General features: G+C 40.4%; 1 protein-coding gene across 1 annotated transcript; it reads right to left on the bottom strand.

Moving 5' to 3' along the window:
• Positions 1-57: 57 nt before the first annotated feature.
• Positions 58-23,483, bottom strand: LOC140929535 (DNA (cytosine-5)-methyltransferase 3A-like). Its single transcript, XM_073379294.1, has 21 exons — positions 23,174-23,483; positions 21,085-21,273; positions 20,791-20,949; positions 20,256-20,357; positions 19,518-19,743; positions 18,180-18,320; positions 17,725-17,766; positions 16,722-16,801; positions 14,708-14,755; positions 11,238-11,302; positions 10,291-10,345; positions 9,543-9,668; positions 8,919-9,003; positions 8,546-8,622; positions 7,727-7,795; positions 7,096-7,186; positions 6,383-6,531; positions 4,626-4,711; positions 3,969-4,044; positions 2,695-2,828; positions 58-1,128 (listed from the first exon to the last, which is right to left on the bottom strand). The coding sequence occupies exons 1-21, from the start codon at positions 23,177-23,179 to the stop codon at positions 984-986; spliced, it is 2,151 nt and encodes a 716-aa protein (XP_073235395.1). The 5' UTR covers positions 23,180-23,483; the 3' UTR covers positions 58-983.
• Positions 23,484-27,983: the final 4,500 nt, after the last annotated feature.

Here is a 27,983-nt window from a genome sequence, read left to right as displayed (position 1 = left end):
CATAAATTGCCGCGGAACACCTTCCCCATCGGAGAAAACAAACAAGATGTAGCACAATTAAGAGGAAAAACTCTAACAAGGTCTTTATTCGATTTTCCACGCATGTCTGGTGCTATTTGAGAAACAAAACAGACATATCATAATACAACAGCCACAAAATACAAAGCAGGAAAAGATGTGACGAAAAAAGGGAAGAAAACTAGGAAGTAACGCAATAAGAACACTGTGGACGAAAGATACCTTACTGGTCACTTGGCCCGGTCACTTGGCTGAATACACTGTTTAATCTTGAAGTATTGACCAATTTATCTTTAGGATACGGTCGGATTACATTAAGGCACTTGGGGAACCAAATTTGACCCAAGCTCCCGCGGAATCTTATAATAGCCCGGCTAGTAAAAGAAGCATAATGTCCCCCTCACAGGAACAAAAGCAGGCCAAGAATCGACCCCCAAAACGGTCCCGGAGCAATTTGACGCAACACCGACCGAAAACCAAGGCGCCCGACTGTGAGGTAGCGAGAATTGCCCTGTGGTACTATTTATTGTTCATCGCTTGGTCGCCATTACTTTTGACCCTGGGTAAGAAAACCTAGTGCGTCACGGAGAAGCTCTTACACTTGAATCTACGGATAACTTCCACAATGGGAAAATAAGAAAAGAGTGCTTTTCTACGTGTCTCTAACGTTTTGCACAAGGAGACTTAATCTTAGACTCTGTCAATGAAATTTTAAAGCGGTGACCGATAAAAAAGAACTCTAAATTTTGGAACCTGTAAGCCACGCAAACATATGCAATTTCCTGAGCTTTGAAGCAAGGGGTCTAACCTACCTAAACGAACGGCCTAAAATTACTGAAGACGTAAGAAAACTGTCAACAACGATATATATTGTCATAGAAGCCACAATTTTCGCGATGCATGAAAAAAAATTGTAAAATTCGGTCGGCTCACTCAAGGCGACGGACACTATTAGAAGATTAAAATCAAGATTCACATTTGAAGTAATCTTTCAGTGGCGACAGAAGGTGCCTTATTACAGGAACACTCCATGACTTCCCCAGCAACCGCTGTCTCTGTGACCGGCCCATGTTGCTGACGTCAGTGTAATGAGAAGGCAAACCAAACAACCTGAGAATAAAACACAGCAGTTATTTTTTGCAGACAAGTCTTGAATATTTTGTCCCAATTCCTGTACGATCTAAATTTTGTGGGTTGTAAAAATCAGAATCAGTAGCCTGGACTTCCCCACCTTTTCAAGTACAATATGCCGTCTTGAATTTCAAAGGTACACTTCGTTGATGCACAGAATTGGACTTGAAGGACAAGTGTAAAGCATAAATATATTTGGCTCCAAGGTGTGAATAAATATCAATCAATGTGTTTTACGCGTTTTTTCCTGAATAACACTGAACTTGAAAACGTCGGCAGTTTTTTTTTTCAGCAAAACAGTTTCCACGCACTCTTGAACAACGTAACTGTTAACAAGACAATACAACACTATGGTAGTCTTTACAATAGAGCCTAAATAAACTAAGAAATACTTCAAGACAAGTCAAATTTAAATTCTTTAAGTAACAGGACGCGTCACACCCAACCTATCCTTTTTACTTCAGGTTACCTTAAGCCTACTTTCCCACGCAACATAATTAAGATTGTCTGACATGGTTCGCAAGTTCGTAAAGTCGGTTTTAAGGATGGTTTTCAAGTCAACTTTACTGAGATGTAAAACACGTATCTTTGGTTAAGTAAAACTTAGCAGCTCTTAAGTCTTACTTAACGGCCTGGTGTAAAGACTACCAAAGTATGAGGAGATTTCCAGCTGCAAAGAAAGTCATTTATACAGCTTGCCATTCGGGCAAGCTGTAGTTGGCATGTACTAGCCAAAAAGCCGTCATTTCAACTAGTGCGAAAAAAAAGTTTTGATGAGCATTAATTCTTCAATTTGAATTCCCCCAAAAACCTTCACTTGCCCGTCGGGCAAAAATTCACTAGCTCTGTAGGAGAATCTACTCGCCCCGGGTTACCGGACACTACTTTCTTTGCACGCCGGATTTACGTTACGTTGTTGCGGACGGTTTTGCTGAATTTCAAGTAGCACTGAATCTTGGTAACACTGCCTTTTTAATAACCAGACCGAAATTCCATGCGTTCAACATGCTTTCAACTTTGTTCAAAACGATTGAAAAAAAATCTGTTTCCCAGTTTGTCGATAAATCATGTAGTGTTCACCTTATTCCAAAAAGGGGACAATATTATTTTTCTCATGTCGATCATAGTTGATTGCATCTGTAGAATTCAAAGAACTTTTACCCTGGTACGAGACATTGACGGCCAGTCATCATGAAGACAACAGAACGACTAAATTTGCCACCATTTTCTTGGAATACGGTGTTTAACAACAATATCTGCAAAGATGAACAGCGAACTAGTTTTTCCAACATTTGGACTGGTCAGTCTTACCACAATGCCCACCTTTTCGGAAAAATTGGCAACGTTGAAGTTAGGATTTTAAAGTTGAACAAAACAAACAACCAGACATTTATAATGGTCGACATGTTTCAAAATGTGAATCTTCAAACTGGGGTCGTCTGTGGTATAAGTCAATAGGACTTACCGAGACTGCAGCGAAGAAAAGACAAAACAAAACAACATACAATCAACCAACTTGAATTATGGTATAGTGTAGAATATTACCTTTCCATCTCTGTAACCCAAAGAATATCTTCTTTCTCCTGTCCATCACTGGCAATGTATTGAACTGGAAGCAGGGCTTTCTTAGTTTGAAGCATAGAATTGGCGTTGGTGGTGAGGGTTTGCACCTTTGTAAACTGAAAACAAAAACAATTCGGTTGAAATCTTTTCGCACGATAACTGCGTTTTTTGGGGGTGTAGTAATATACAATAAAGATAGTGAAACGAAAAAAAAAACTTGAACCAAGGATAAATTGAGCAACAACATTTATATCAAACACGAGGAGTGATCATACTAGACTGCGAACAATCTAATCTGCGCATAACTTCATAACTTCTCGCGAATTCCCCAAATGGATAGCCTGCTCTCAGGCTAGTTTCTTCCGAGATCCAGACACCAAGAAATGGGTTGGGAAAAACAAGACTTAGCCAAGTCTTCGAGGTGTTTTTTTTTTGCAAGGACATCATAAAAGGCTTTTTCACGTGGCTCACAACGTTTGGGCAAAGAAGGGGAAACTGAGCAGAAGTAATATCGTATACATCAATAAAATAAGGTGAAGAATCGCCCCATTGCAGTGCAGCGAAAGAACTGGTAACCAGTGGCGAAGGCTTCTCAGAGAAATATATTTCCGAGTTCAAAATCTACAGCAGATGACTTTTTGGTTTTCTGGTGACTAGCTTGAACGCTTTACCAACAAACTATCGGATGCTCATGATCCCTGGGCCTTGTTGCCCTGTGAGATCATTACATCACATGATCGCCAAGCTCAGAGATATGTACAGTGAAGCTCATGCTAAACATGCATTTTTTTGGCATCGTTTCATGTGCTACACAATTCCTTGGAACTTCTTCCACTTTTCCCTTGCTAGCAAAGCCTTTCCTTCCCTTGCTCAATTTTGGCGTACTCGAGAAAGACTCCACATGAATCGAGGAAGATATTTGTTGAGCATGTGCTGCTTTTTGCTGGGATAATGTTTTGAACCTAGACCTAATAGCCGTGCACTAGGTATATCAGGCTTAGTGATGACCATCGGTTTGTCAATAAACGGATGCTCGGCTAACCAGTTTGACGACAGAGAACAAGATTAACTAGACCAGAATCGAAGCTCGGGCTTTGGCGACTTCAAAGGCTTGACGCGATTCAAGACTCAGGCAGAGCCCCTCTTTATTTTCCTACTCAAGAAGACAAAACGAAGTTCTGCTCGAAGGGTGGGACTTTTGGACCAAGAATCTAAGGAGGAATACTCATGATGGTCCTTCGAGCCGAATAACGTACCTTTGCCTGTCGTCCACAATTTGGTTCCAGACATTCCTGTAAGCACAGCTTGTCGCCTGGTAAAGGAATGGTTGGCCTGCATGATCAAGCGTAAAGCACCACAATTGATCAGTAAACTGACAGGTTCTCATTAGCCATTGTAAGTAACGTTAGTCTTTCAAGAAGCCCTTTTTGGCGGGAGCTTCACACTTCTCACCGTAATAACGCGTTTCGCCGTGTGAAAGCCAATTATCGCTAACTCGGCGACAAATTTTTATCCCGGTTACTGTTTCTTTTGTTCAAAGCGTACTCTGAGATATTTAGTCATTTGGGCGCGTCCAAACATTAAATTGTGGGCAAAAAAATTTACTTGAATATGCTTTGTAAGCGCTTAGTACTGAATTCAAATCTAAAAGCTATCCTTGGTTATCTTAACCGCTTTAAACAAATTGCCAAGGCTCCGGTTGATCAAAAAGTGAAAAGCGCTATCCACCGGAAAAATCATTATCTACTGGATAGCGCAAATAGTTTCCCTAACACTTATCTACTGGATAGTGGATAAGTGTGGTGGATAGCGCTATCCATCTTTTGAAAACCGGGGCCAGCTGCATGGTGACTTGTTTGACACTAACGATGATACAGACTATAAGATTGAAGGAAAAACATGAACCGGTTCACCTGTTCATGCCGGGTAGGTTTCCCCAGAAATAGCGCGCTCGGTGAGCAGGAGAAATGTCTTTGGCGTCTACCACAACGGGATTACACTGCAAGTGGAATCATAAAAGACTTGTTGGTATACCGTGAATAACGCAAGTGAAGCACATTTAAATTTTCGCATCGTGACTGTGCTACTGAGTGGCGCTAGGCGTAAAACCACTCTCGCCAGTCACGAGGTAGCTAGGATTTTTTAAAGGGGTAGGTTGGGGGGAAGGCGCACACTGTGTCACAACAAGGTTTGCCTGACTGTGACTGTCAGTCAGGTTTTGCCTGACTGTGACTGTGTATCTCCGGTGGCGCAATTTGTTTTTCTCTTTCTCTCTCGGGCGATGTTCCGAGAAACTGTCACGAAGATGGACGTCAAAACTGTCAATGTTATTGAAAAAACAAATTGACAACAATTTTCCATGGTCTTTATCCTTATCGACCATAAAAATGACGTCAAAATGTTCCAAAACTTTTTTTGACGTCATTTCTAACGTCGATAGGGGTACAGACAATGGAAAATTGTTGTCTATTGCTAACTCTAAAAGCCTTAATTACACTGGAAAATTTTCCGCTACAGATTTTTCATGATAAAGTATTAGAAACACGCAGGGTCCGAAATTGCGCCTTCCTGGTCGCCAATGCGACTAAAAATTTAGTCCTGGCGACCAGAATTTCATAGCTGGTCGCCAGCTAGCGACTTGTAAAGCTGGTTGTTATTGTGGACTTAAACGTTCGGAGAAACTGATTAAGAATTGAAACCTTGAAGCTATTTGCCAACACGTGTCTTACTTTTTGTCCTGCTGATATTTTTTAATTAAAAGTGAAACGAAGCTTCCTGTAATAATACCTCCACAACAGCTACTATCAATACGAGTTGAACGTTTCCAAGCCGCCATTACGAGTAATGTGGCCCACAAAAAAATGTGGCCTGGTACGAGCAACATGGCGGCTATGTTTTGTGGATTGTTTTGTGGATTGTTTTGTGGTAGTTATCGGAAGAAAAATAGTTTTGATATGATCCGGTGCAGTCATGGGCAGACAGCTTTCTGTTCCTACGTTCTAGATCAGATGGCTTTACATGTATATCTCCAAAAAGTAATTTGTGGAAAAGATGAGACTTCACTCGTACACGTACGGTTTCTTTCTGGTATCGGGAGCGGAAGTATTGCAATTTTTAAGCACAAAAACGTCCATACCATGCATTTTTTATTCGTGTTTAAACTTTTATTTGAAAAAAAGGGAGGGGGAATTTTTGGCGACCACAATTTGCCCTCTGGCGACCAAAAATTTATACTTGATCGCCAGTTGGCGCTCGTATTAAAAAGTTAATTTCGGACCCTGACACGATTTTCTCCTTTTTAATTAAGAAAAGAAGGGGTTGGATCCTGGAAGCGAGTTAGCAGTACGATAACGCAAGGGTAAATACAATTTAATCATCAAAATACTTAACTGAATTTGACCACTTAAAAACGAGGAGACTGGGACGAGTTAATTTTCGCAAAGACTTCTACAACTGTTACTAGGGACAGGGGGAAAAAATTGGCCAATAGTCGACGGGTCAGTCCCCAATAACGATCCTACTAACAATTGCGGGACGCATTTCGGCTCCAACTCTTTTCTCGTTTCTAACGTGGCTAATTCGGAATCAAATTTGAAAAAATCAGTAGTGTTGAACATGAAGACTAGATACCCTGTGTAAACAGCGACGCGACCTTTGTCAGTTTTCATACCTCAAGAAACCTTGAAATGACACATTTGTCTTCCGCTCTCATGCCAACAACATTCTCAAAAAGCCAATAGAATGGTCTTTCCATCTCTGACTTGGGTCGCGCGTATTCAAGAAGCCGGAAAAAGTCAAAGAAAAGGCGACCAGTTCCCTCTGTGAAGAACAAAGCTATTATCAGTCAAGTGATTAATGGTAGGTAAGTTTTGGTGATCTGTTTTCATGGTTATAATCCACTTTTCCTGCGTTGGTCACCAAGTATACAGACGTATGCCGTGAAAAAGGAGGCTCTTTTCTGTGAATCACGACCAAGAAGACAAGCATAATTCACGCATATGGATCAACTGATTGTAGACACTCGCCTTCCCCAAAAAAGACGTCGAATGCGCAGTGGGGGGTAGAAGATACGGAGTGGTCAATCCAGCTAGACTTTAAGTATACATTGCAAGCGGTCCTTCCCTCAAAGTTTCAGTCGCAGGGTCAGGTTTGAAAAGGGCCAATCAGATTTCGAGGAACACATGCTGTCGGTCGGCGCCCGGCCAAGCGCGGGAAAATAGGTTCGCCCAAGTTAGATTGGTTTTGGTTCACTTCTGATTGGTTCAAGTGATAACGTGGCGCGAAATATTTTAGCCAATCCGACAACGCAGCAATGAAAAATGAAAAACAATTCAAACCAGCGCCATCCACCAAGGTATTCCTTAACACTTTCGGACTGCTTACCATAAATTCCTCTTCTTACTGGATTTGCAATGGAAAGGTCGTTACACGGGCTTCCTCCAAAAACAAAATCAAATGGACCTAATTGTTCAATCTGCGAAACAAGAATAAACCACAAACCGGTTTTAACGAGTTTGACAGGTTAACCGTGCTTTGTAGTTGCTTGAACAAAGAGGAGGGTAGCGGTTTTCGGCGCGATTGCGGGTTTTAAAAATTAAGGAACTAATCTAGTCGAAGCGTTTAATCGTAGTGTCGGGTTGACCGATAAAACTGAAGCAGGTTCGAATTACAAGTGGTACTTTGACAACTTCTTTTAATTTTAGCCACAGGCACAAAAAGCCGCTTTTAAAAAGGTACTAGTTCCCAAACTTACAAAAATGCCAGGTTTTTCTTTCTTTTTTCTTCGAACGCACACAGAGTACACTATATTCGCCCCAAATCTGCTTAATCTTTGAATCACACTTCCCATTCAAACACTTTGAGCGGAAATTCTTTTTTTCAAGGTGGGCTTTCAAGCGTCATCGAAATCTAAAACTAAATTCCAGAGCTTCTAAGAGCTCCAACGAGTAGCGCGAACCCTAGCACAAATCTATATAATGAGAAAAGCGCACATTAGCTTCCACAATTAACTTACTTGTGCCCTAGAAATCTTTTGTATATCCCCAATATGACAGATTCTACTACCATGTTGGACTTTAGCGACCTGGCGAAGAACAAAAACGGTTAACATGGTTATAATAACATAAAAAAAGGTCACAAGTTTGTCCATATGTACCTTCTTTTGTTCTTTGCTTTACTTATACCTTCTTTTAACGTTTTGAGCGATTATTTTGTTTTACTCAATTTGGTGGCAGGTTTTCTGTTTGAATTTTGAAACATATTTCCCTCTGCTTGACCCAGCTCCTTTAAGACTGAGGGAAAAAACCTGTAAAATGTGATCAGAAGTGTCTTCTTGAGGTTGCCGAGGATTACTTAAGACTCAGAAGGATACAAAAAGGTTTCCATTCAAATTAACTTTGAATTAATTAACAATTAACAGTTTTAATAATGGGCCATTTGCATTATGGCGTTCTTTTACTTCTCTTCTTCTTTCTACTACCAGAATCCTTCAGTGCTTTTGTTATTTATACCTCAACAGGGGATTACCAAATTTAAATATGAAAGGAAAAACAAAACGAATTCTGGTTTTAGCAGTAAGGGCCTGTTTACATGGAGTGGGGGACCCCGGTCTAGTGGGGTTGGTTTCTTTTGTTTTCACGCTCTGGGGGACACAAAACAAAAGAAACTTACCCCAGTAGACCGGGGTCCCCCACTCCGTGTAAACAGGGTCTAAAAAGACGTCATCATGAAAATGGTTTATTAACAACAATTAACAGTTTTTCATCCTTTCAACTGGCTGCATTTTTTATGTTAGAGGAGAGATAAGGGTACATGAGTTTACAAAAGAACTTACCTGAACGGCTTGTTCGTCAATTTCAGAAGCACAATAAAGTTCTATTTCAATACCAAGTTCTTTTAACGCCTGAAGTCCTGTTAAAGAATAGAATTAAATGGCCAGTTAATATCTTTCAGTTATGGATTCACGATGGTGTCACTTTGTGAAAATCGCGGCAGGATTAGGTCTGGTGGTAAAAAGCTGGACTACAGAGCGGCAAGTTCCCAGCGGATTCCCCGCGACCGGACCAAACCACAGGTTCTTCAATAACTGAGGAGAAAGCACTGCTGCAATTGGCTAGACTTACCAGTGGCTCAGATGACCGCGTATAAAATTGCGGTCTCGGTCTCCTTTACATGTAAAAATAAAGCGAGCCCATTTTCGTACTTACCCGAGGCTATTCCGTCAAACAGTGATAACACTCTGATGGATCGACGTTCCTCTGGGGGGAGGGCTGGAAAAGTGTAGGGTGCTTTCTGCGGAGGTAAAAATGTTGCATTCATTGATCATTTCAGTTTACATTAAATACGCACAATCCGTCTGAACGAACTTGGGCAAACATTTGGAGTTCGTCTGGTTATGCACCTCTCGAACAAAGACGGGCACAAGACGCATTCCACACGAAATATCCATCGTAATCGGTCTTGAGCGACGTCCTTCGAAAGTTAGTTTCTGTGGACGTATAATGCGTCTCTGTGCGCGTAGACGGTTAACGGATGAAGAACGTTAAAAACAAAAAAAAAAAAAAAAGAAAAGAAAAGAAAACCTTTGCATGGGAGGACTAATACCTATTTACACATTTTTTGAAAAATTCGATTGATGCGTTGTTGGGGCCTAGAAGCTATGGACAGGAAACTTTGCCAAACTTTAGCAAGTTTTGTCGGGGATTTAACAGCTGTTCGTATCACCCAGGTGTATGTAATAACGAAGTGTCGAAAATGCGAGAGTTAAATGCATTATTCGTTCATCACTGGGTAAACAGTGACTGAACGGAATACATGAAGAAGCTTCTTACAAAATCTTGTTCCTTGTCATTCATAAATAATTCCTGTAGTCCGGCGGACCAGTCCTTCCGAGGTGTGATGAGTCCCTGAGATTTTCCTGAACACATGTAACACACCCACTTTTCACAAGCGCCAATCTACCAAACAACAAAAATATATAAACACTTTATGACTTGTCCGGAAGGAAAAAAGTTAATAGCAACAAAAACATTGCCTTCTCTAATTAACTGCTGCATTTCCATCAATTTGTTTCCTGTTGCTCACAATCAGGAATCAGGAAGAATATCTAATACCATTCAAATTGCCTTCAAAGCCTGTTCACATGACCCCGGTTTCATAGATTTCGCGTCATTACTCTTTCTTTTGTAAAAATTTTGTTGTCCTCAAATTGTAATGGTGGGCTATCCCGGCTGCCGAGATCTCAGTTTCTGCGACCGAGATCTCAGTAACCGGGCCAGAAATTTTATGAATGATCACTCCAGCCCAGTTACCGAGAGTAAAACTCGAAAGGTCGAGCTCTGTTCAGTAACCGAACTGTTTCCCAGAAGAACAGAAACCGGCCTAACGTTTTCCATAAGAAAGGAAGGCAAAATTCGTCCCGCTTTCCGGGCCGGCAATTTACGGGGTTCATAATAGGTGGCAATAGTTTCATCACTGCAAGAAAAAAAATGCCGCCCTTTAGAGCAGATTAAATCCTTTGAACATGCCAATCTAATTCACTAATTCACTTTAAACGATAAAGGATCATGGGAACAATACCTGTTTTACAACAGCGACACCACATAGCATACCAATACACAAACTGCAGTATGACCTGTGAAATCACATCCATGACAGGTTTAACTTTTACTTTATCTTTAACGGTCTTTGTAAACTTTCTTTCAGTATTAGGACAAAAATCTTTGCCAGCCATTAGGTAAAAAAATTTAGCCGCTGAGAAAGTGACGCACTAGCTTTTGTCACCATTCACCCATGTGCAAATATATAGCAAATGGGTAATTGACCAATGAAAGCGCGCGCTTTACTCTTGTTATGTTATGATACAGACGAGAGGCTACAAAACAATGGACAGTACCTTCACCGTTGAAACTAAAACTTTTCCCATAACAGTGGTGAAAAACATCCCCAAATGAGAAATTGAGAAATGCACACAAACGTACACTGGTAAATTACCAGGATAATCTGTTCACAGGCTTTAATTCTGCATGTTTTTCAGGTACTGTAAGCAAAAGCCAGCGTGAAGCGGGCTTGGAGCGCGAGAGACGCACGAAGGGAGGGAAGCTTTGCGCTTGCCTTCCCTCGAGTGAAAAACATTCAAAATTAAAGACTCTTCTGTAGGCTATTGGCTAGGTTAAGCCAGGTTGTAAAACGCTGAAGCGTGGCTTTGCCATGGACTTAAACATGCGCTGAGGCTTGCCAAAAACGGAGTTTGGACTGTGCCAAGTTTTGTTTACTGGAGAGCTGGTAATCCTCTGTTGAGATTTTGACCATGTTTAACTTTGACCTCGTTTAAAATTACCAGCCCTTGGTTTTCTTTATCGGTGTTTTCGCAAAACATGTTATTATCTTAAAGATGGAAGTCTAGCGAAAGTTAACCAAAAAGTGACTCCGGCTAAATGTGATTCTGAACAAAAAAAAAATCGTATCGTTTCACCTTCATTAAGGTACTATCAACGTCAATGAGTGCAAGAACCAATATTTCTTACCTAAAACAACCAGTCTTGTCACACATAAAAACCTCCTTTCCATCACCACAAATAGTGCAGTACATCTAATTTATTAAAGAAAAATAATTTGTGGAGATTACAAAGTGCGGAGTAGTTCCCACTGGCGTGATTGGTGATGAACAGCCTGGAATCATTAGATTTAGTCAAGCTTGTATATCTTCAACCACTGACAAAAGGAACATAAAAAAAATTGATCTGAATTTTTACCAATCGCGTTTTTTTTTTGATACAGTGCTGAGAAAGAACAAAGTTTAAGGCGTTTTCCATGGTATGAGAGACTATGACATCTCTAGAAGGAAGAACTCGAACATCTTTATTTATCATAGCCTGCGAACAAGCTCTCCGGGGCGCTCTGGCGGCGTGGTGGGAAAAGGAAGGAGAGCTTGCAACTTCTTCTCTGGAATTTGAATTTAGCGTCCAATTTCCCTGTGGCTCCCTGACGACTGAGCTTTCAGATCTCCGCCAATCAGCGCGAAGCGGAAACGAGCGCGAATATTAACCAACATTGATAAACACGTGCCAAGGGAAATGACGACATTACTAATGTCACCTTCGCCAATCAGCATTTCGCATTGACTTTTTCTATGCAGATCTTCAAATTCCAGAGATGTAGTTGCAAGCTTCCGTTTGTTTTCCCGCCCCACCGCCAGAGCGCCCCGGAGAGCTTACTCGCAAGCTATATTTTTCACTGAGGCTAAGTTCTCATGGCATGGGTTGAAAATTCGTTAGTTTGGCCTTTGGGTGATTCCATCACACGGAAGCACCTTAACTGCACGAAAATTAGACGCCTAGCCGTACAATGTTCCGTGAGAACAAAGCGTCCAGTCAGTTCAGTCCAGTTCAGTCAGTCGGTCGAAAATTCGCCCCGGTGGCGTGTGAACTTTGCCTGTAAAAGGAGAAAAATATTAACGAGTGTTACAGTCCGCCCTAAAAAAAACCTTCTACATTCCAGGGGTAAAATCAAAAGCACTAGTACTTTTACGATCATTGTGGTTGACTTTATACGTGTAACTATTCAAGGACACGCTAGCCTGCGTAGCTGGCGGTATTGTGTGGGTGCGAGATTAAAGTTTTGGCGGCGGAGCTGTGTTCCAAAAAAAAGGGAGTAGCGACGAGGCGGTTTAAATACCGCCTGCCAGAAAACCCCGGTATTTTGAATAGTCCGCACACCAGTGTGCGGGGAAACGGATTGGTCGAGGGCCATACATATGTCAATCATGTTAGATGAGCTTTCGCATATATTTCCCAATTTAGGGAGCAGATGGCAAACTGAAAAAGACGTACATGTAAAGTGATTGTGATTTCCGCTTTAAAAAGAGCATAATTGATGACCAAATTGCGGAAAAGGCGTCTTTAAACTTCACAGAGCTGGAATTGTCTTTATTTAGCCGTAAGAAACAAAGGTCAAAGAAAATTAAAACACTATACAACTGCATCTGAGATCAAATCCTATCAGGAACACCTACAGAAGAATAAACCACCGGAAATGGTTACTCAGTATGCACGTAACAAACCAGCTTCACGACCTTTAAATGTTAAGCCTGGTGTTGCAAAAAAAGATTTACTCAGTCAAAGTTTAGAATGATACATGCACTGTGTAGTGCTAGTAACCTTCGCGCGAGAGCCGAGAAAATAAAAAAACCGCTGTTCAACCAAACTCACAAGGTCACGTTTCACATTATCACGAGCTTAGGAGAAGTGTTTAGCCTGTCAACGCTTATTTCTAAACTGTCTCGCGCGAAAATAATCGGAAGTTTCAACTTGCAGGTTTCTCTTTGACTGGTTGATTTAATTGCGATCAGCTAAGGTGACAAAAGTGGGCGGCATTCGAAAAATCGTAGTTCTCCGGCAGGCCGTATTTCTCGCGGCTTCGCCGCTCGTGACGGCTCCGCCGTCAAATCTCAGTCGACTATATTACAACGGCTCCGCCGCCAAATCTCACTCGACTACTACACATTACCTGTGGTCACACTACAGACTTTTACTTAGGTAAAACCGATTTACCTAGGGCAAATCCATCAAAAATCTCCCGAGGTAAATTCTTCTCGGGTTTTGTTTTACCTAGGTAAAAATTCTGGGAAGGTCACACTACTGATATCGGCTCCCAAATTTTTCACGCCAGTTAAATTTTTTGGACCGTAAATTGAAGAAGGCAAAATGCACAGGGATCTAGCTGATCAAAGAGACGTTTTTTTCTTTTATCTCGTTGTTATTTCTTACGCTAATTCAACGTGCAAGGTGAAGAAAGGCGAAGACGTACACGACTCGTGCCCCCAAAATTTCTTTCACAGCGTGATCTATGTCCGGTTCTGTCATCAAGACCTTCGCCGATGAGCGTCTATTGGCTAGCAACCTCGGTATTTCATTTTCCCCTAGCTATTGCTTTGGGGTAGCTGTCAAGGTAAACTCTATTGTTTTCGAGACATATTCAAGACCCAGACGATACAATTTCCCCGAGGTGAGTTACCTAGGGAAAAATCGGTCACACTTAAAAAATCAAGTTTCCCTAGGTAAACTGTCAACAAGTCGTGTTTACCTAGGTAAAAAGTCTGTAGTGTGACCAGCTACGGAGGCTAAGGACACGCTGACTAGTGCAATCGATAAAAACGGATATGGGAAAACCAATCGATAATTGTTGATAATCACTTTTTGATTGATATCGATTGTGTCGGTCAATCGATAGAAATCGATGGCAACAACTTTTTTCATCGTGAGCGCTATCGATTTTAACGATATTATCGCTATCATGATTTTTCATTATCTTCAGGATTCAAAACCCAATCAATGCATTGAAAACTGGGCCTCATTTGAAAAACTTGAGAACAGCTAGCGATTGGCGTTTTGGTCACGATACTTCTCTTTCCATTTAGTTGCGGAGTTGCTTATCTACTTTGTTTTGCATATTTGCAGGATGATTTTAATGATGCTTTGCGATCATAGATTTTTGAAGAAGCAAGGGTCTTACTGACAAACTGGATTCTGAACAGTATCCTCACCAATTGAAATGTAAAGTGTAGGGTTCAAATTGAACAGTTTCCAATGCAACCAAGCTGAATAAGTTGTTTATGTTAATTTAACGCATTTGTAACTCTTTTTTATCCTGTCGATTGGCCGAAAATGTTTCGTTAGAGTATTGAGTGTAATTTGTGAAATACATTTCGTTACAAATTTATCCGTCCAAGGCCACATAAATAATGTACTTCGGAAACAACGTTCTTTTCCTATGTTAACCGCTCAAGCACATGGAAACTTAAGGACCCATTAAAATCGATTCGTTGAAAATCGATTAAAATCGATAATTATCAATTAGCAACAACCTTTTCCTCTATCGATTTTTATCGACTTTTAATTTAATCAATCGATTTTATCGATAGATATCGATTGCGCTAGCCAGTTGATCACTACAAAATCATAGTCAGTAAAAGTTAACACAGTTCTTTAAATCTTACCTGCGATCCGTCCTCATCATACAGATAAACATTTTCCAGAAAAGAAGTCTAAATTAAACAAACATGCACAAAAAACGCTGGTAAACACGTCAAAATGTTAATTAACCGCAGTTTTTCCACCAATTTGTTTCCTAATTGCAGTGCTCATAATAATATGTACTTATTGACTGAGGCAGAGGGCCGGATGGGAAAATATTTGGCTTGAGGTTAGAATGTACGACCTAACCCGACCTAACTCATTCAATAACCATTTTTATCAGATGACCGTTGTGTTTTTGAATTTTTCTGACGGAGCGAGCCCGCATTAAATAGTACGCTTTTCTAGCAGGGCCGTACGCGTTTTCTCGGCCTTATCACTTGACGCGTACCGCCCTCATACGGGTCTTTTTTTTTTCATATGGTTTTCCGCGCGGGGCCGTACAAGTCATAAGACAATGAGCATTACACATGTACCTAATGCCATCGACTTTGATTTCTAATGGTGTATTATTGCTGTACAAGCAACGTAGAAAACGTAAATTCAGGTTGAGAATAAACTTCCTGAAGGAGCAGTATTACTCTCAAGAGCGTAACGTCCATATAAGCACATACGCACGTACGTACATGTACTGGCTGAAATATGGGGAAAAATATATATATATTTCTTTTTTATCATTAAATCGGGATGACTGATACATTTTTCGCACTAAATTCGGGAGTCTTTGTCTGAACATTTCCTTTTTCCCTTTTCTTTTATTCCACAATTTTGATTGCGTCACTGGCCTCTTTTTCCCTGGTAAACATGCAATGTATATAAACAACTAACTACAGTATTTTCCTGTGTTAATTTACTGAAAAAGTCCCTCGGAAAACGCTAAAAAATAGCATTCCCGAGACCATAAATTTCCTAGGAGAACATATCCCCCAGACTCCCCGCTAGGTTGGGCCGCCATCGACGCCACAACTTTTCTTCTCCGCGTGCGTACACCTTCAAAATCTCACGCTACGCCCCTGACTCTTTCACTCTGTCATCAGTCCCCTCGCCCTTCCCGTTTATTCGGGGGAGGGGCTGAGAGTGGTTGGAGGAGTAACCATGATAGGACGGTTAATGGTAAAATAAATTCAAGACTCTCACCATCAAGAAGTCAAGATCCAAAGTTTCAGATCAGAGATCCATGATTTTACTAGATACAGTGAAACCTAAACTAGGCTGACACCCAAAGGACCTTCGATGTTCACTTAACTAAGATATGTCCACTAAATACAGGTTCATTTTACTTAGCGTTTCAAACATACTGAGCTATTATGGGGTCTGCTTAACACAGGTGTCACTGTGTATGGCTATCCAACGCTTTACGGTTACTTCACCCCCAAGCCATTTCGCCCCAGTTACTTTGCCCCCTATTTTAGAACGGGGAATATGACATTTGAAGCGCGCTTGTTTTGGTTAATGTCTTACAGAAAGAGGAATAATTTTGAAGCGCGCTTGGTTTGGTTTAGGGCTTATATAGAACGAGGAATATTATATTTGGAGCGCGCTAAATGACTGGAAAATAGGCGGCGAAGTAACCGGAGCGAAATGACTTGGGGCGAAATGACCGGTTACCCTACCTAACCAACCCCTTGCTTTGTCCTCTTGGTTGTATTGTAATTTTCTGTTCTGTTCTATTGATTTGTTACTTTTTGTTTTCTGCAGTTTTGTAAACCTGTTACTGGTGAATTTCTTTTCAACATCACAGCATAACAGCTTTTTTAGCAAAGTGGTGTATAAAATGAACTGTTTAGTACTCAACAAAGGCATTAATCCTTTAGATGCCAAGAGTGACCAACATCAATTTTTCTCCCACCAACATCAGCAGATCATCAAGAGTAAAGCTTATGAGATTTACCAAATTGATTACCAAAGGGAGAATGCCTTGATCTTAAACCAAATTCTCTCAACTATTCTTAAAAGAAATGTATGGAGATCAGTCTGGAGAATTTGTATCTGGATCTTGGGGCTTAAAGGGTTCAGTTATGTTACAACTACACGTACCTTACACTCCTTACAAAGTCCACCTTCAAACAATGGGTGTTTAGCACAAACTCTATGGTCTCCACAGGCCAAGCAGATCCCTAAAAAAAATAAATGAAATAAATGAGATGATAACCAATCCCCCTCAATAAGACAGGGTGAATTTGCTGAAACTCTAAATTGATTCTTTATGACATTAATTCATATCAAAACTGTCAGTGGTAACCGTGTCTCACCAACTCTTTCGAGATGCAGGAGTAGGGTTCATTAACTGCTGCATGGCTGGCTCTGTTGGTTGGGTACCAAACTATGGGTTCCAATACAAGCCGGACCAACACTCAGGGTTTAAAGTAACTGAGGAGAATGTAAAACCTTTGCCCTGACTTCTCCAAATGGCTAGTAATCTCTCATAAGAATGGAAGACCTTAGTCCCAATCTCACAGCACTCTTACTGTTATGACTTTTGTAGTACATAAAAGAAAACAGACTGTTGCTTTGAAAAGTGTAGAGGGCATAGACCCTGGTGATCTCATTAACCCTTATGGGTTGGGCATGTAACAATAAGGGAGCAACATTAACTTGGACGCAAGTAACATTTTATCCCCTTTCATCACCTTGATTCACCATGGCCAATTAAAAAAATAGAAAATAGAATGTGTGGTTCCAGAAAATAACCATACTTGCCCCTCCCCAAACAAATGGTTGGTGGAAATTCTGAGGGGGGTAGGATGTCCAGAGACCTACATTTCTGGGAGAAAAGGGGTGTTAAAAATATGCAGCTTTTTCCTGCGAGGCAAGCACTTTTAAATTTATCATAAAAAAACATTAGTCCATTGCATTGCATAATTAATAGGAACAGGCATCAACGAAATAATTTCCAAGATATTTTCAGGAGTTTTCCAGAAATTCCAGGGATAGTATGAATTCTGTAAAATGTACAGCTAGTTTTGTGAAAATCAGTAATTATTAATAATTAATAACAATTATTTTAGATTTTGTGCGTATTTATTTCAGATCTGCTTACCTTCAATGTTTTTTTTCCCATCTACCACCTCATTAAAAAGAGCTGATTCAGAGACAAAAAGATGGAAACAAATGAGTGAAGCCGTGGCTTATCTATGCAAAAACTTTCTTAAATGTCTACAAATAAGGGTATTACACAATAAAGTTCTGTTTTTTGATACTTTTTTAATTTGCACGTAAACAAAGTTTTGACATAATTTTAATCTTTGGTTTAGTATTCTATATTCTGCCATTTTTGGGGTATGATATCATAAGAGTTTTTAAAGAGTATAAAACAAAGAAAAGTAAACTTAATCACAGCATAAAGATAAAGCTGTTAGTTGTATAACTTGAAACCTTATTAATTTTGCTAAGTGCTTATACAGGTTTACAAGTAACCGTTAACTATTACCAAAACTGCTATGTACCTGAAAAATAATGCATGTTATTGCAGCCCCAGTAAAAGCAAACTCTTACCTTTTATATTTTCTGCCAGGTTAGGTTCCATGACTGGTTTTCCAAATCGTGATTTGTAGTCAACATTAACTGAATCTGTGTCACTTGAAGCCAGATCTACTACTGCTGTAACAGTAGCATGTGTGGTGGGCATCATGTCATCTATTAAATGAGGAAAACACAGTTAATGAGTGTTGAGAATTGGCTGAGATCTCACAATCGATCATAAGAAATAATTGAATTGACCCAACTGATTTATCATGCAGTTATAATTGGAAAAAAACTCTTTGTACAAATCCCATTTAGGACAGCTGCTGTATGTTCTAAAACACAACAAAAACATGAAATGTTTCAGAAATGGGACCGCAGCGGATTTGACCTTGCTGGCCATAGAGTTCTAGAATAATATCAGTGGTTGAAGAGCATTTTGAGATGTAGAACTTGGATAGTTGTGAGTTTGATTCTCGCCTAGAGCTTTTTGAATTTATTCAAATTTTCTTTCTTCTTTAATTTTTTATTATGATGCCATTAAAAAGACAACACACAAATTTTTAATATGCTCATTTGCCAACAAGAAGTTTTATTTCTTCCCCATGCTAATCGATTAGACAGTTTCCATAATCAATTATTGTATGGCTTAAAGATCTCAATCAATAATCAACACATGACTATAGTTAACTATAAAAATGGACTTTCCAACTCTAATAATTCTGCTGAGAGTCTTGACTTTTTAATCAATAACGTCTGCTGATCTACTCATGTTCAAAGTTATCATTTTCCTGAACTGTACGTTTGTAGTTCCTATAGGTTTCAAATAATAATATTTGGGGTGCAGCTAAGATTTCACATTCTGGGTGAACAGCTCCAGAAGTTCCTTTGGTTTTATTTTCCACTTTTTTTCTGATGACAGTAGTTGGGGAAATCCCCGGTCCCTCGTTCTTAGTGACTGGCTGAGATGTGGCTAAATATGGCATAATTATAGTAGGAGGAAATCAAGCTGGTGCATAAAAGGCTGCATGGAAATCAAGGGACGTATCATTAGGAGTTAAATATACAAAAGTCATGTACTTATACCAGTAATAACCAAAGGTCAAAACGTTTTTGCTTCAACGCTGTGCTAATTTGCGTAGCATTCACGTGACAGATGGTCAAAACATGCGTGATCAGATTACTAGGGGTAGAAGGTCGAAACGCGCAAGATCAAACTGTATTCTGTGCATTCCGTTTATTCTTAGTGGAAGTCCAAACGAATGCTGGCTACATACATGCGACGCATGTGAAATGTGAAATGACAACCTGAAGATTAGGATTGCTGGCTGCTCTTGTCGCCCGCAATCAATGCACATGTGTTTCCATTACCTTCAGTTGGAGCAAAACCTTTAGGGCCACTTGGTTTAAACCCATTCATTGCCCATTCTAGCATCATATCCTGCTTCTCTTTATCAGTAAGTACTTCATCCTTTTGCTGCTTGGCAATCTTATTTGCGTCAATCTTTGTCTGCCTTGTTCTGCTGCTTTTTTTTGTTTGCACTGCTTGGTTTTTTGGACTCTTGGAGAATACTTTTCCACACCTACTAGCAGCCACCTTTGGAAAGTATAAAAATTAATATCAATCCACAATCACTATTTTCTTGAACAAAATAAGACTGGCTAAATGCTCTGGACTTCTTAAAAGCTAAAGTTATCAGCAAGGCAGTTAACTAGATTAAGCATTAAACCACCAGTCTGAGACAGGCAGTTTTTGATTGGCCACTCCTGCACTTGTTTAACCAGTGGTCAATTTAATAAAACTTTTACAAGTCTAATTTACAAGCTATTATTTTGAGACTCTAAAACAATAGCTACACTTGTAAATTACACTAGTCTTGTAAAAGTGTTATTAAATTGACCCCAGATAAGCAAAATTTACCATAATTATGCATTTTTTTAAGCATTGTGGAAAGCTGATAGCCTGCTTAGAGAAGTAAAAGGATTGCAGCATTGTTTTAATTAAAATGAAGGTACTACATAATAAATTTGTATCAGAAAATAAACCTTTTCCACATGAACAGGACTCTGACTATGGTCATGCATATTACACTGTTCATTCAACCTTACCTCTAAGCAATCAAGAATAGCTCTCTTGTAAATTCCTCTCAATTTTCCACGGTTGAGACTTTCTCTGAATTTGGACAGTGGGCGTAAACATGACTCAGGAAGCTAGGACAAGTGTTTATACAATTACATTGTACAATCATGAACGAACACACAAAACAGACTTCAATATGTATTTTGCTTAGTCTTTACACCAGAACATAGAAATTTAGGAGGGGATCTCTGGTATTAAGTAACAGGGAGGTGTAAAGACTTATTAGGCATTAGAAATTAATTTGCAATCCAAGGACGTTTTAAAGGGTGGTAATTTATTAAACTAAAAGAAATATTGTGACGACTTTTCTTGGTTGAAACACAGGACTAAAAACGTGTAAAGACTGTCTACAGTCTTCCTAACATTTGAGACTGATGCAGATGTAGTTGGATGTAAAAACCATCTTGAAATCTTGCAGAGAAAACAGCTGTCTGACTATGAGAGTCAGGGCTGTGCTCACTCGCTAGTTTTGACTTTACATGTATACTAAACAAATTTACAAACCAGCGAAAACTTGTTATCCCCAAACCACCTGATCCAGTGATTATTTGTAGAAGGCGGAGTTTTTTGTGCCTCAATGTAGGAAACAAGGCGTCCAGGCCACCAGTCATAGCCCTTCAATCTGCCCCAAACTAACTGGCCAATTGCACATTCTTCCACAGGCTAACAAAAAAAAAACACATTGGTTAGGGTTTATGCAGTCCTTGGTATAAGGAATGATCTTCCTCGCCCCAGTAATAGTATAAAAATGTGGAAAAGAACATCGAATGGGACTGTGGTTTTGCCAACTATACTTACCTCTTGATCAGATACTATGATCTCATCACTAGCAGATGCATCCTTTTCATTTATAGGACCAACAGAGATAACTAAGTCACTCTTAACACGGATTTTTTTCTTGGACTTGTAGTCAGAAGCAGAGAACTCAAGCCTTCTCTTGACCTTGGCCTTTTTCTTAGTGGTTTCCAGGGCAGGTGGGGATCCAGACTATTAACAGGAAAGAGGAACATTACATTGTTTTTACAGACAAACCAAATTCACTGGCAAATCTAATCAATACTACAGTCCAAACCTCCTGTTAGCAACCAACCACTATGTGAAGATTTATTGGTCGCTTATGGGAGGAGGTCACTCACGAGAATCAAACTACATTGTAATAATGTATACTATTTTATTATATAGAAACTGATGAAATACCAGGATTTTTCCTTTTACTAAAAAATCATATCTTCATCGTGCGCAGTGAAGATACTATTTTTATCTTTCACGTGTGAGGATATTGGTGTCGCCATGGTAACTAACATACGCTTTTGCTGTTATAGAATTTTTCTCTTCTTCATTAGAATTTTGACTTTTTGGAACAGAAAATATAAGTATCATTTTCTTTATTTCTCCTTTATAACTTTATATCTGAGTTTCATAACATTTGCTGTTTTGAAAATGAATAAAAACAAAAGTTGTGTTTTATGTAGGAATTTCATCAGTATCTATAAAATAAACACAACATTACATGGCCGCTTAGGGATACAAATTTTATCTTCTCGTGCTGAAAGTATCTCTCACTCGTTCGCTCCGCTCACTCGTGAGAGATACTTTCAGCACTCGAAGATAAAATTGGTATCCCCAAGTGGTCATGTAATATCCTCTATATGTCTGAAGACTTAAAAACATTTACTTTTATTAACCTGTTTTGCTTATTGTGTTTTGTGTTGCATATTGTATTGACCTGTATTAGACAGGAGAATGCAAATGAACGGTACCGGTGAAATATCTTCTTTTACAACACTGTTAGTCAAAATAATGAGAAACCACATACCAGAGGGCTAGACGATACCGCAATACACATTAAAACAAAAATTACTGAAATATGGCTCGAAAGAAAGCTCAATACTGCAATGCTGTAATTAAACCCCAGTGTCCTTCCCATGATGCACAACATTAGTCCTGGCACATCAAAACAACTCAAACCAAATTAACAAAGACCCTTTGTCTTCACAACAATGAACGTCGTTTTTTTGGGTGATGTAAATTTTATAATACGATTGTGACTATAAAACTGTTACTCGAAACAAAGTCAAAAGCAGTTCAAGTACATGTAATAAACAAACGCATGGCCATGTTCAAAGGTCCTGGACATTAAGTGTGTTACAATCCACCATAATTATCCTCGCCATTCTAAGTCGTCATCATTTCTTTGAAAGTTCCCATCTTTTCTCAAGTGCTGTATTGTGAATTCATGTAACCACTGTTTGAAGTCCTATACCCTTTTTAAGCTTCTCAAAAGATCAAGAGATTAATGAATGACTGACTGTATGAAACCAGCTGCCAATGCAAAGTCACGTTATGGCAACTTTAATCTGATAAGCCATCACGTTGCTGGATATAAAGGTATTTACCCAGAAAACTATGCCAACATTACAGGCATAAAAATAATGATCAAAATAGTTTACTCAAGCTTTCCTGCAGCTTAGAGCATGTTGAAAAATTTAAACAATGAAAGCTCTTTAAGAGCCACTCCAACCTGTGAGAAAGGAACTTAAAAAATTTGCATAATCAAGCTCTTATCACCAGATTTCACAAAATTATTGAGCTTTACAAGAGGAATTATAGCAACACATGGGCCAAAGGGCTATTATAAAATCCATCAATATTGGAGATATTGAAAAAAAAAACATGTCCACTCTCGAAGCTCAAGCTCTAACATCATCTTAGACACGTTCTTGGTGCACTAATTACCTAAGCTCAAGTACAATGGGCGTGCAAGTGATAGTTAAACTAACAAATTCAGCTGTTCTAATCAATTCAATCAATGATTAGCTATGATCACATGCTGTGTATTGCCTGAACACATGATCAAGCCGAGCATTTACTGATTTCAAGGACTTACCTCCATGTTGTAGAATGCAGTATAAAGTGATAAGGCATGTAGCTGTCGAGAGCACTTGATTTGCTTCGCTGCACTGTCGGCCCGCCCGCCGGATGGGCGCGGGGAAGTTTGGTTAACCCTGGGAACAAGGCAAGCTTTCTTGAGAATTTTTCTTTCGCCATTCTAGTGTCATGTACACAAGAAAAACCAGTTCTCTTGACAGGAATGCAAATGCGTGGTTGTTCTCGCCGGAAAAACGATCAGAAGAGGGCTAAAGGTTTTGAAGAATAAAACTTTTTCCTCACTTTATCGCAAGCTTGAAACAGATCAAAATGTTTTGGATATTAAACTCGCATCAGGCCCTTGCAACACGCTCGTGTGCTCTGACGTGAGCTCCTTGATGTAAACTACCGTATGCTGTCCCCGAATTCTATTACTCGTCCCTGATCCCTCTCCTGGTGTTTTCTCATGTCCCCCCGTTTTTTCCCTGGTCATCCCTGTTTTTCCTGTGTGAATTATTTCTCCAAACAGTTCAGTGCTTCTCCTGTTGCCTTCTGATGCGATGCCAACTGGACCATTTCCGCCAAAATCATTTTGTGGTTATTATCTTGGTTATGAGTCATTTCTTTATTATTTTTTGGCCCCTTGACAGATTTTTATCATTTGGTACTTTGCTTTATTATCAAGCACCCTTTTTTTATTTAACCTGCGATCAGTTGATCGCGTAGTGTTTCATGAAGCATGATGAATGTGAAGGCTTCCAAAACTCGTTGGTATTTAGGAAAGGGGAAACCGTTTTGATTATGCAATGGAGATATAAAAAAGGTCGATGAGTACTCCTTGGACCCCGTAGAATAATAATCAAAGTTTTATACGGGGAGGTTCTGCACCGAAGCCCAAACACTTATAGCCTTTTATATACCATTTCTGCGAGAAAGGCACCCCTTTTGTATACCTTCTATCTACAAACTGGTACCCCTTTCACATACCTAGTTTAGAACTGTCCATCCCTTTTAAAATATGAAGAAATCACAAAACCAGGCCCCAATTGTTCAAAAGGTGGATAACGCTATCCATCGCATAAATCACTATCCACTAGGACAGTGATTCATTCGTTGGATAGCGCTATCCAACTTTTGAACAACTGGGCTAGAACGTTTTCTCGACTTTTTTACAGCAATAAAATGCATCTGTTAGCGCTTTTGGGCCTTTTTACGACCGAAGTGACAGATTTCCTTACCCTTTCATATACCTTAACTAGTAAAATCCCTACCCTTTCATACTGACCTGAAGCCGGAAAGAAAAAAGATACCCATTTCGGGCGGATCCACCCCGTACATATAGGCCATCATAGGGAGTACCCCCGGATCCCAGGGTCATGAGTAGCCGACACACTTGTGAAGGGAAAACCACAGTGGCAAACCAGTGAGGGTCCGCCGGATCTATGAGTAGCCTGAGATAATGTCTCCCTTGTATCTGATCTCTTTATATCTCTTGGATCGTGGGTGGGAAGGGGGGCATGACCCGGGGGGGGGGGGGGGGCAGTTAAGTGAAGTTTGAGTAGAGGTGTGCCCACCTCCGAGGCATGCAAACACTGACCCTATTTAAGACAGAAATCCTTTATTTCGCTACCCTGTATAATAACCCTGACTCATTTCATTTTTTGCCACTTTCTTGGTTCTGGCCACAAATTTCTGACAATGACACATCCAATGTAGCAACAATTTCTGAGAGGGGATTTCAAATCACGCCTCCTGTGTTCCTGCCTGGCTCGAGTCTTGGCTCGAAGTCCTGGCTCAGTATATAGGCATTCTCTTGTTTTTTAGACTACGAGTAGTCCCCCATTTTTCCTAAGGGATAGTAGAACGAGCGAGACGCGAGCGCGCGTGAAAATCACCCCACGCGAGAAAAGGCAACACGCGGCGGGGACAGAGCCTCATTTTTCTCTCTCCCCAACGCGTTTCGTCTTTCTCGTGTGGGGTGATTTTCAGGCGTTCGCGTTTCGCGCGTTCTACTAGACGCGGTGGAGAGAGAGAAAAATGAGGCTCTCTCCCCGCCGCGTGTCGCCTTTTCTCGCGTGGGGTGATTTTCACGCGTGCTCGCGTTTCGCTTGCTCTACTATCCCTGAGGAAAAATGGGGGACTACCCGTAGTCTACTTTTTTTTTGACGTTGCCGTTGCAGTTGGCGTTGCCGACACCGTCGTAGTTTCGTTAGGTCCCTCATTTCGTTCCAAAACAATCAAACAGCGGCCATGTTGGTACCCGAGTAGTCCAGTGCCCTACAAGAACCTCTAATTTAAGTGACCGTCTTGAACAATATTGCCTTTTGTGTTGAGGGTTAAGGTTATTGTTTGTATGGTTATCCTATTGTTTTCACAGCCAATTGTGTGAGCTTTTCAGTGAGGTGCTGTCTGAACTCGGGCGCGGCCCGGCCGGCCCCCTCTCTTCAGTTCCTACCTAAATTCTCCTGTAAATTCCCTTCTTTTAAGTAACAGGGCGACATGGGAAAATCGCGAAGTGATTTGAAAGGATGCGGAGTCTATGTGACGTTTTCATGGATGTCGCCGTTGTCGGATCGTAAGGTCCCTAATATTCCTCTATTGATGTGCAAACTGCTGCTCACTTGAGTACAGCACTGTACTACATACCCAGGTCAGCGGTACATTCACGTTTAGGCCCCATAAGGGAGTGGTGGGGGGAGTGAGGGGCGCAGGATACATTTTGATATTTTCAATGTGTATACTTGGTATATTTTTGCTGATAAGGTCTTCTTTAGATCCTACGTTCTTTGCGGTTAATGTTCACTTGTTGCACTTCTTTTACCAGATCACATGCACTGTACACTTCAGATACAGTTCTGCACCTGATTAGCTGAAGATTAGACTAAAATTGCAAGTTTTTCAAAGAAGTGACACTAGACACCTGAACATAGCCGTTGCTTGGATACTCCCGAGTAGAAAATTATTCCATAGCGCATTTTTCTCGTACCTCGTGCGTCAACAGGTCGACAGGCCGACCAGGTGTTAAATTATTTAAAGTTGAGGGCGGCTAGTGGCTTGTGAAAAATAAGTATCAAGCGTTCTTTCCGCATCCCCCACCAAAAAAGCCTGAGGTCCTGAGCGGCCTCTCTGTGGCTTTAAAGACGATAACTCATCATCATCATCATCATCATCATCATCATCATCATCATCATCATCATCATCATCATCATCATCATCATCATCATCATCATCATCACCACCACCATTATAATCCTTATCCTCATCGGTTATAATCATTATCTTCCACGCCATGTTCACATTCATTATCTGCTGTGTGTCCCATTCAGTTCCCCCTAGTGGCCTCTGCACTTATCCCGGTTCTGCTCCAATTCCCTCACGTTCCCACAAAAATATTGAAGTAAAAAACAATTTACAGGCCTGCTGAAATCTCGCCCGTCCTTAAAGTCCAAAAACTGCCGTTGTACTCCCTTACATCATCAAACGCAAGCCAGATAACTCTGAAACTCTGATCGTACTTCGCAAAAATTACCTTTGCCAGAGATAAGCCCGACACCGATAGAGGCAGCATAAACAGAATGGGGTTGTAGCCGTTGAAAGCTGTTTCGCCATTCTTGTGGCACATCAGAAAGGTGTAACAAGCAGAAACGTTCTGTTGAAAAAATACTCGCACACTCTGGTATCGATGTGATAAAAGCCTAGGGTTGATTACCATCCGACTCTACCATTCGAGCTATGGCAGAAAGGACCGAGCCTAGTAAATGCCCTGCTAACCTTAGACAGTCATATCCGCAGTGCAAAAGTGAACGTAATAACTGAACTGCTAAAAGCACCGTCCACCTTCTTAGGTACTGACTTGGGTTGTACTTCGTTCTGGCTTGTCACGCAATCCTTGCGTGACGAGCGAGCGAAAAGAATGTCTGTCTGGCTGGGGTGGCGGGGGGGGGGGGGTAGGCTTTGGTAGATTGTGCTCGAAAAATAAGCATATTATGCTTTTAGCAGTGCTCACATTTTTTAGAAATTATGCCAACATTATGCTACTTTCTGAAAATTATGCTCTCTGTCACCGAAATTATGCTACTTAGATTTTGCACTGATTTTAAGGAAAATAAAGATCATCAGTAACTTAACTCTATCAATTTTGACTTTAATGAACAATCATATCACAGGAAAAAATAACAGATTCCCATTTTTGGATATTTTTGGGTATTTGAAGAATACCCATAAAAATCCCAAATTTGGCAAAGTGAGACAAGTCCCAACCAGGGAATTCCCAACCAAGTTCCCAGATTGGGACTTGTCTCACTCTTCCAAATTTGGGATTTTTGTGGGTATTCTTTAAATACCCCAAAATATCCAAAAATGGGAATCCGTTATTTTTTCCTGTGATATAGTCCACCTTCCAGTCTTACAGTCTTTAGCATGACAAATACGCATGTGCGCACATGATCTCGCCTTTTTTGTCACTTTTAACTTCTCTTTGCCTGCGGCATGTTTTTTGGAAGCCAAGTGGTTTTTGAGAATGCTCTTTTTAGAGCTCAGTATCTCCTTACACCCATTGCAAAAAAGTTTTCCACCTCGAAGACACAAATTTTCCCCTGGGAATTCTTCGATTCGATCACGAGGGCTCATGTTCTTTGGATCTGAGTTACCTCTTTGCTTGTGTTTTCCGTTATTACTTTTAGGAACACGTTCTCTAGAGATTAAAGCTCTCTGTACGGCACTGGAAGTGGTGGAAGTGGACTGTACCTGAGGACGACGCCATCTGAGGGGCCGAGCCGCCGAGCCATAAGCGTGGTGGCCTGAGTCTCAGTCTTATGCACAGGGTGACC

The sequence above is a fragment of the Porites lutea genome, chromosome 3 (genome assembly GCF_958299795.1).
Source record: "Porites lutea chromosome 3, jaPorLute2.1, whole genome shotgun sequence".
Classification (NCBI taxonomy): Eukaryota; Metazoa; Cnidaria; class Anthozoa; order Scleractinia; family Poritidae; genus Porites; species Porites lutea.
The sequence above is the reverse complement of the archived record's forward strand: the minus strand, read 5'-3'. Positions and strand labels throughout refer to the sequence as shown.

Coding starts and splice junctions, on each gene's coding strand:
- LOC140929535 (XM_073379294.1), bottom strand. Junction 11,303..14,707: donor ATGATGAGGACGGATCGCAG/GTAAGATTTAAA, acceptor TTAATAAATTAG/ATGTACTGCACTATTTGTGG. Junction 9,669..10,290: donor GTGTCGCTGTTGTAAAACAG/GTATTGTTCCCA, acceptor GTTGTTTGGTAG/ATTGGCGCTTGTGAAAAGTG.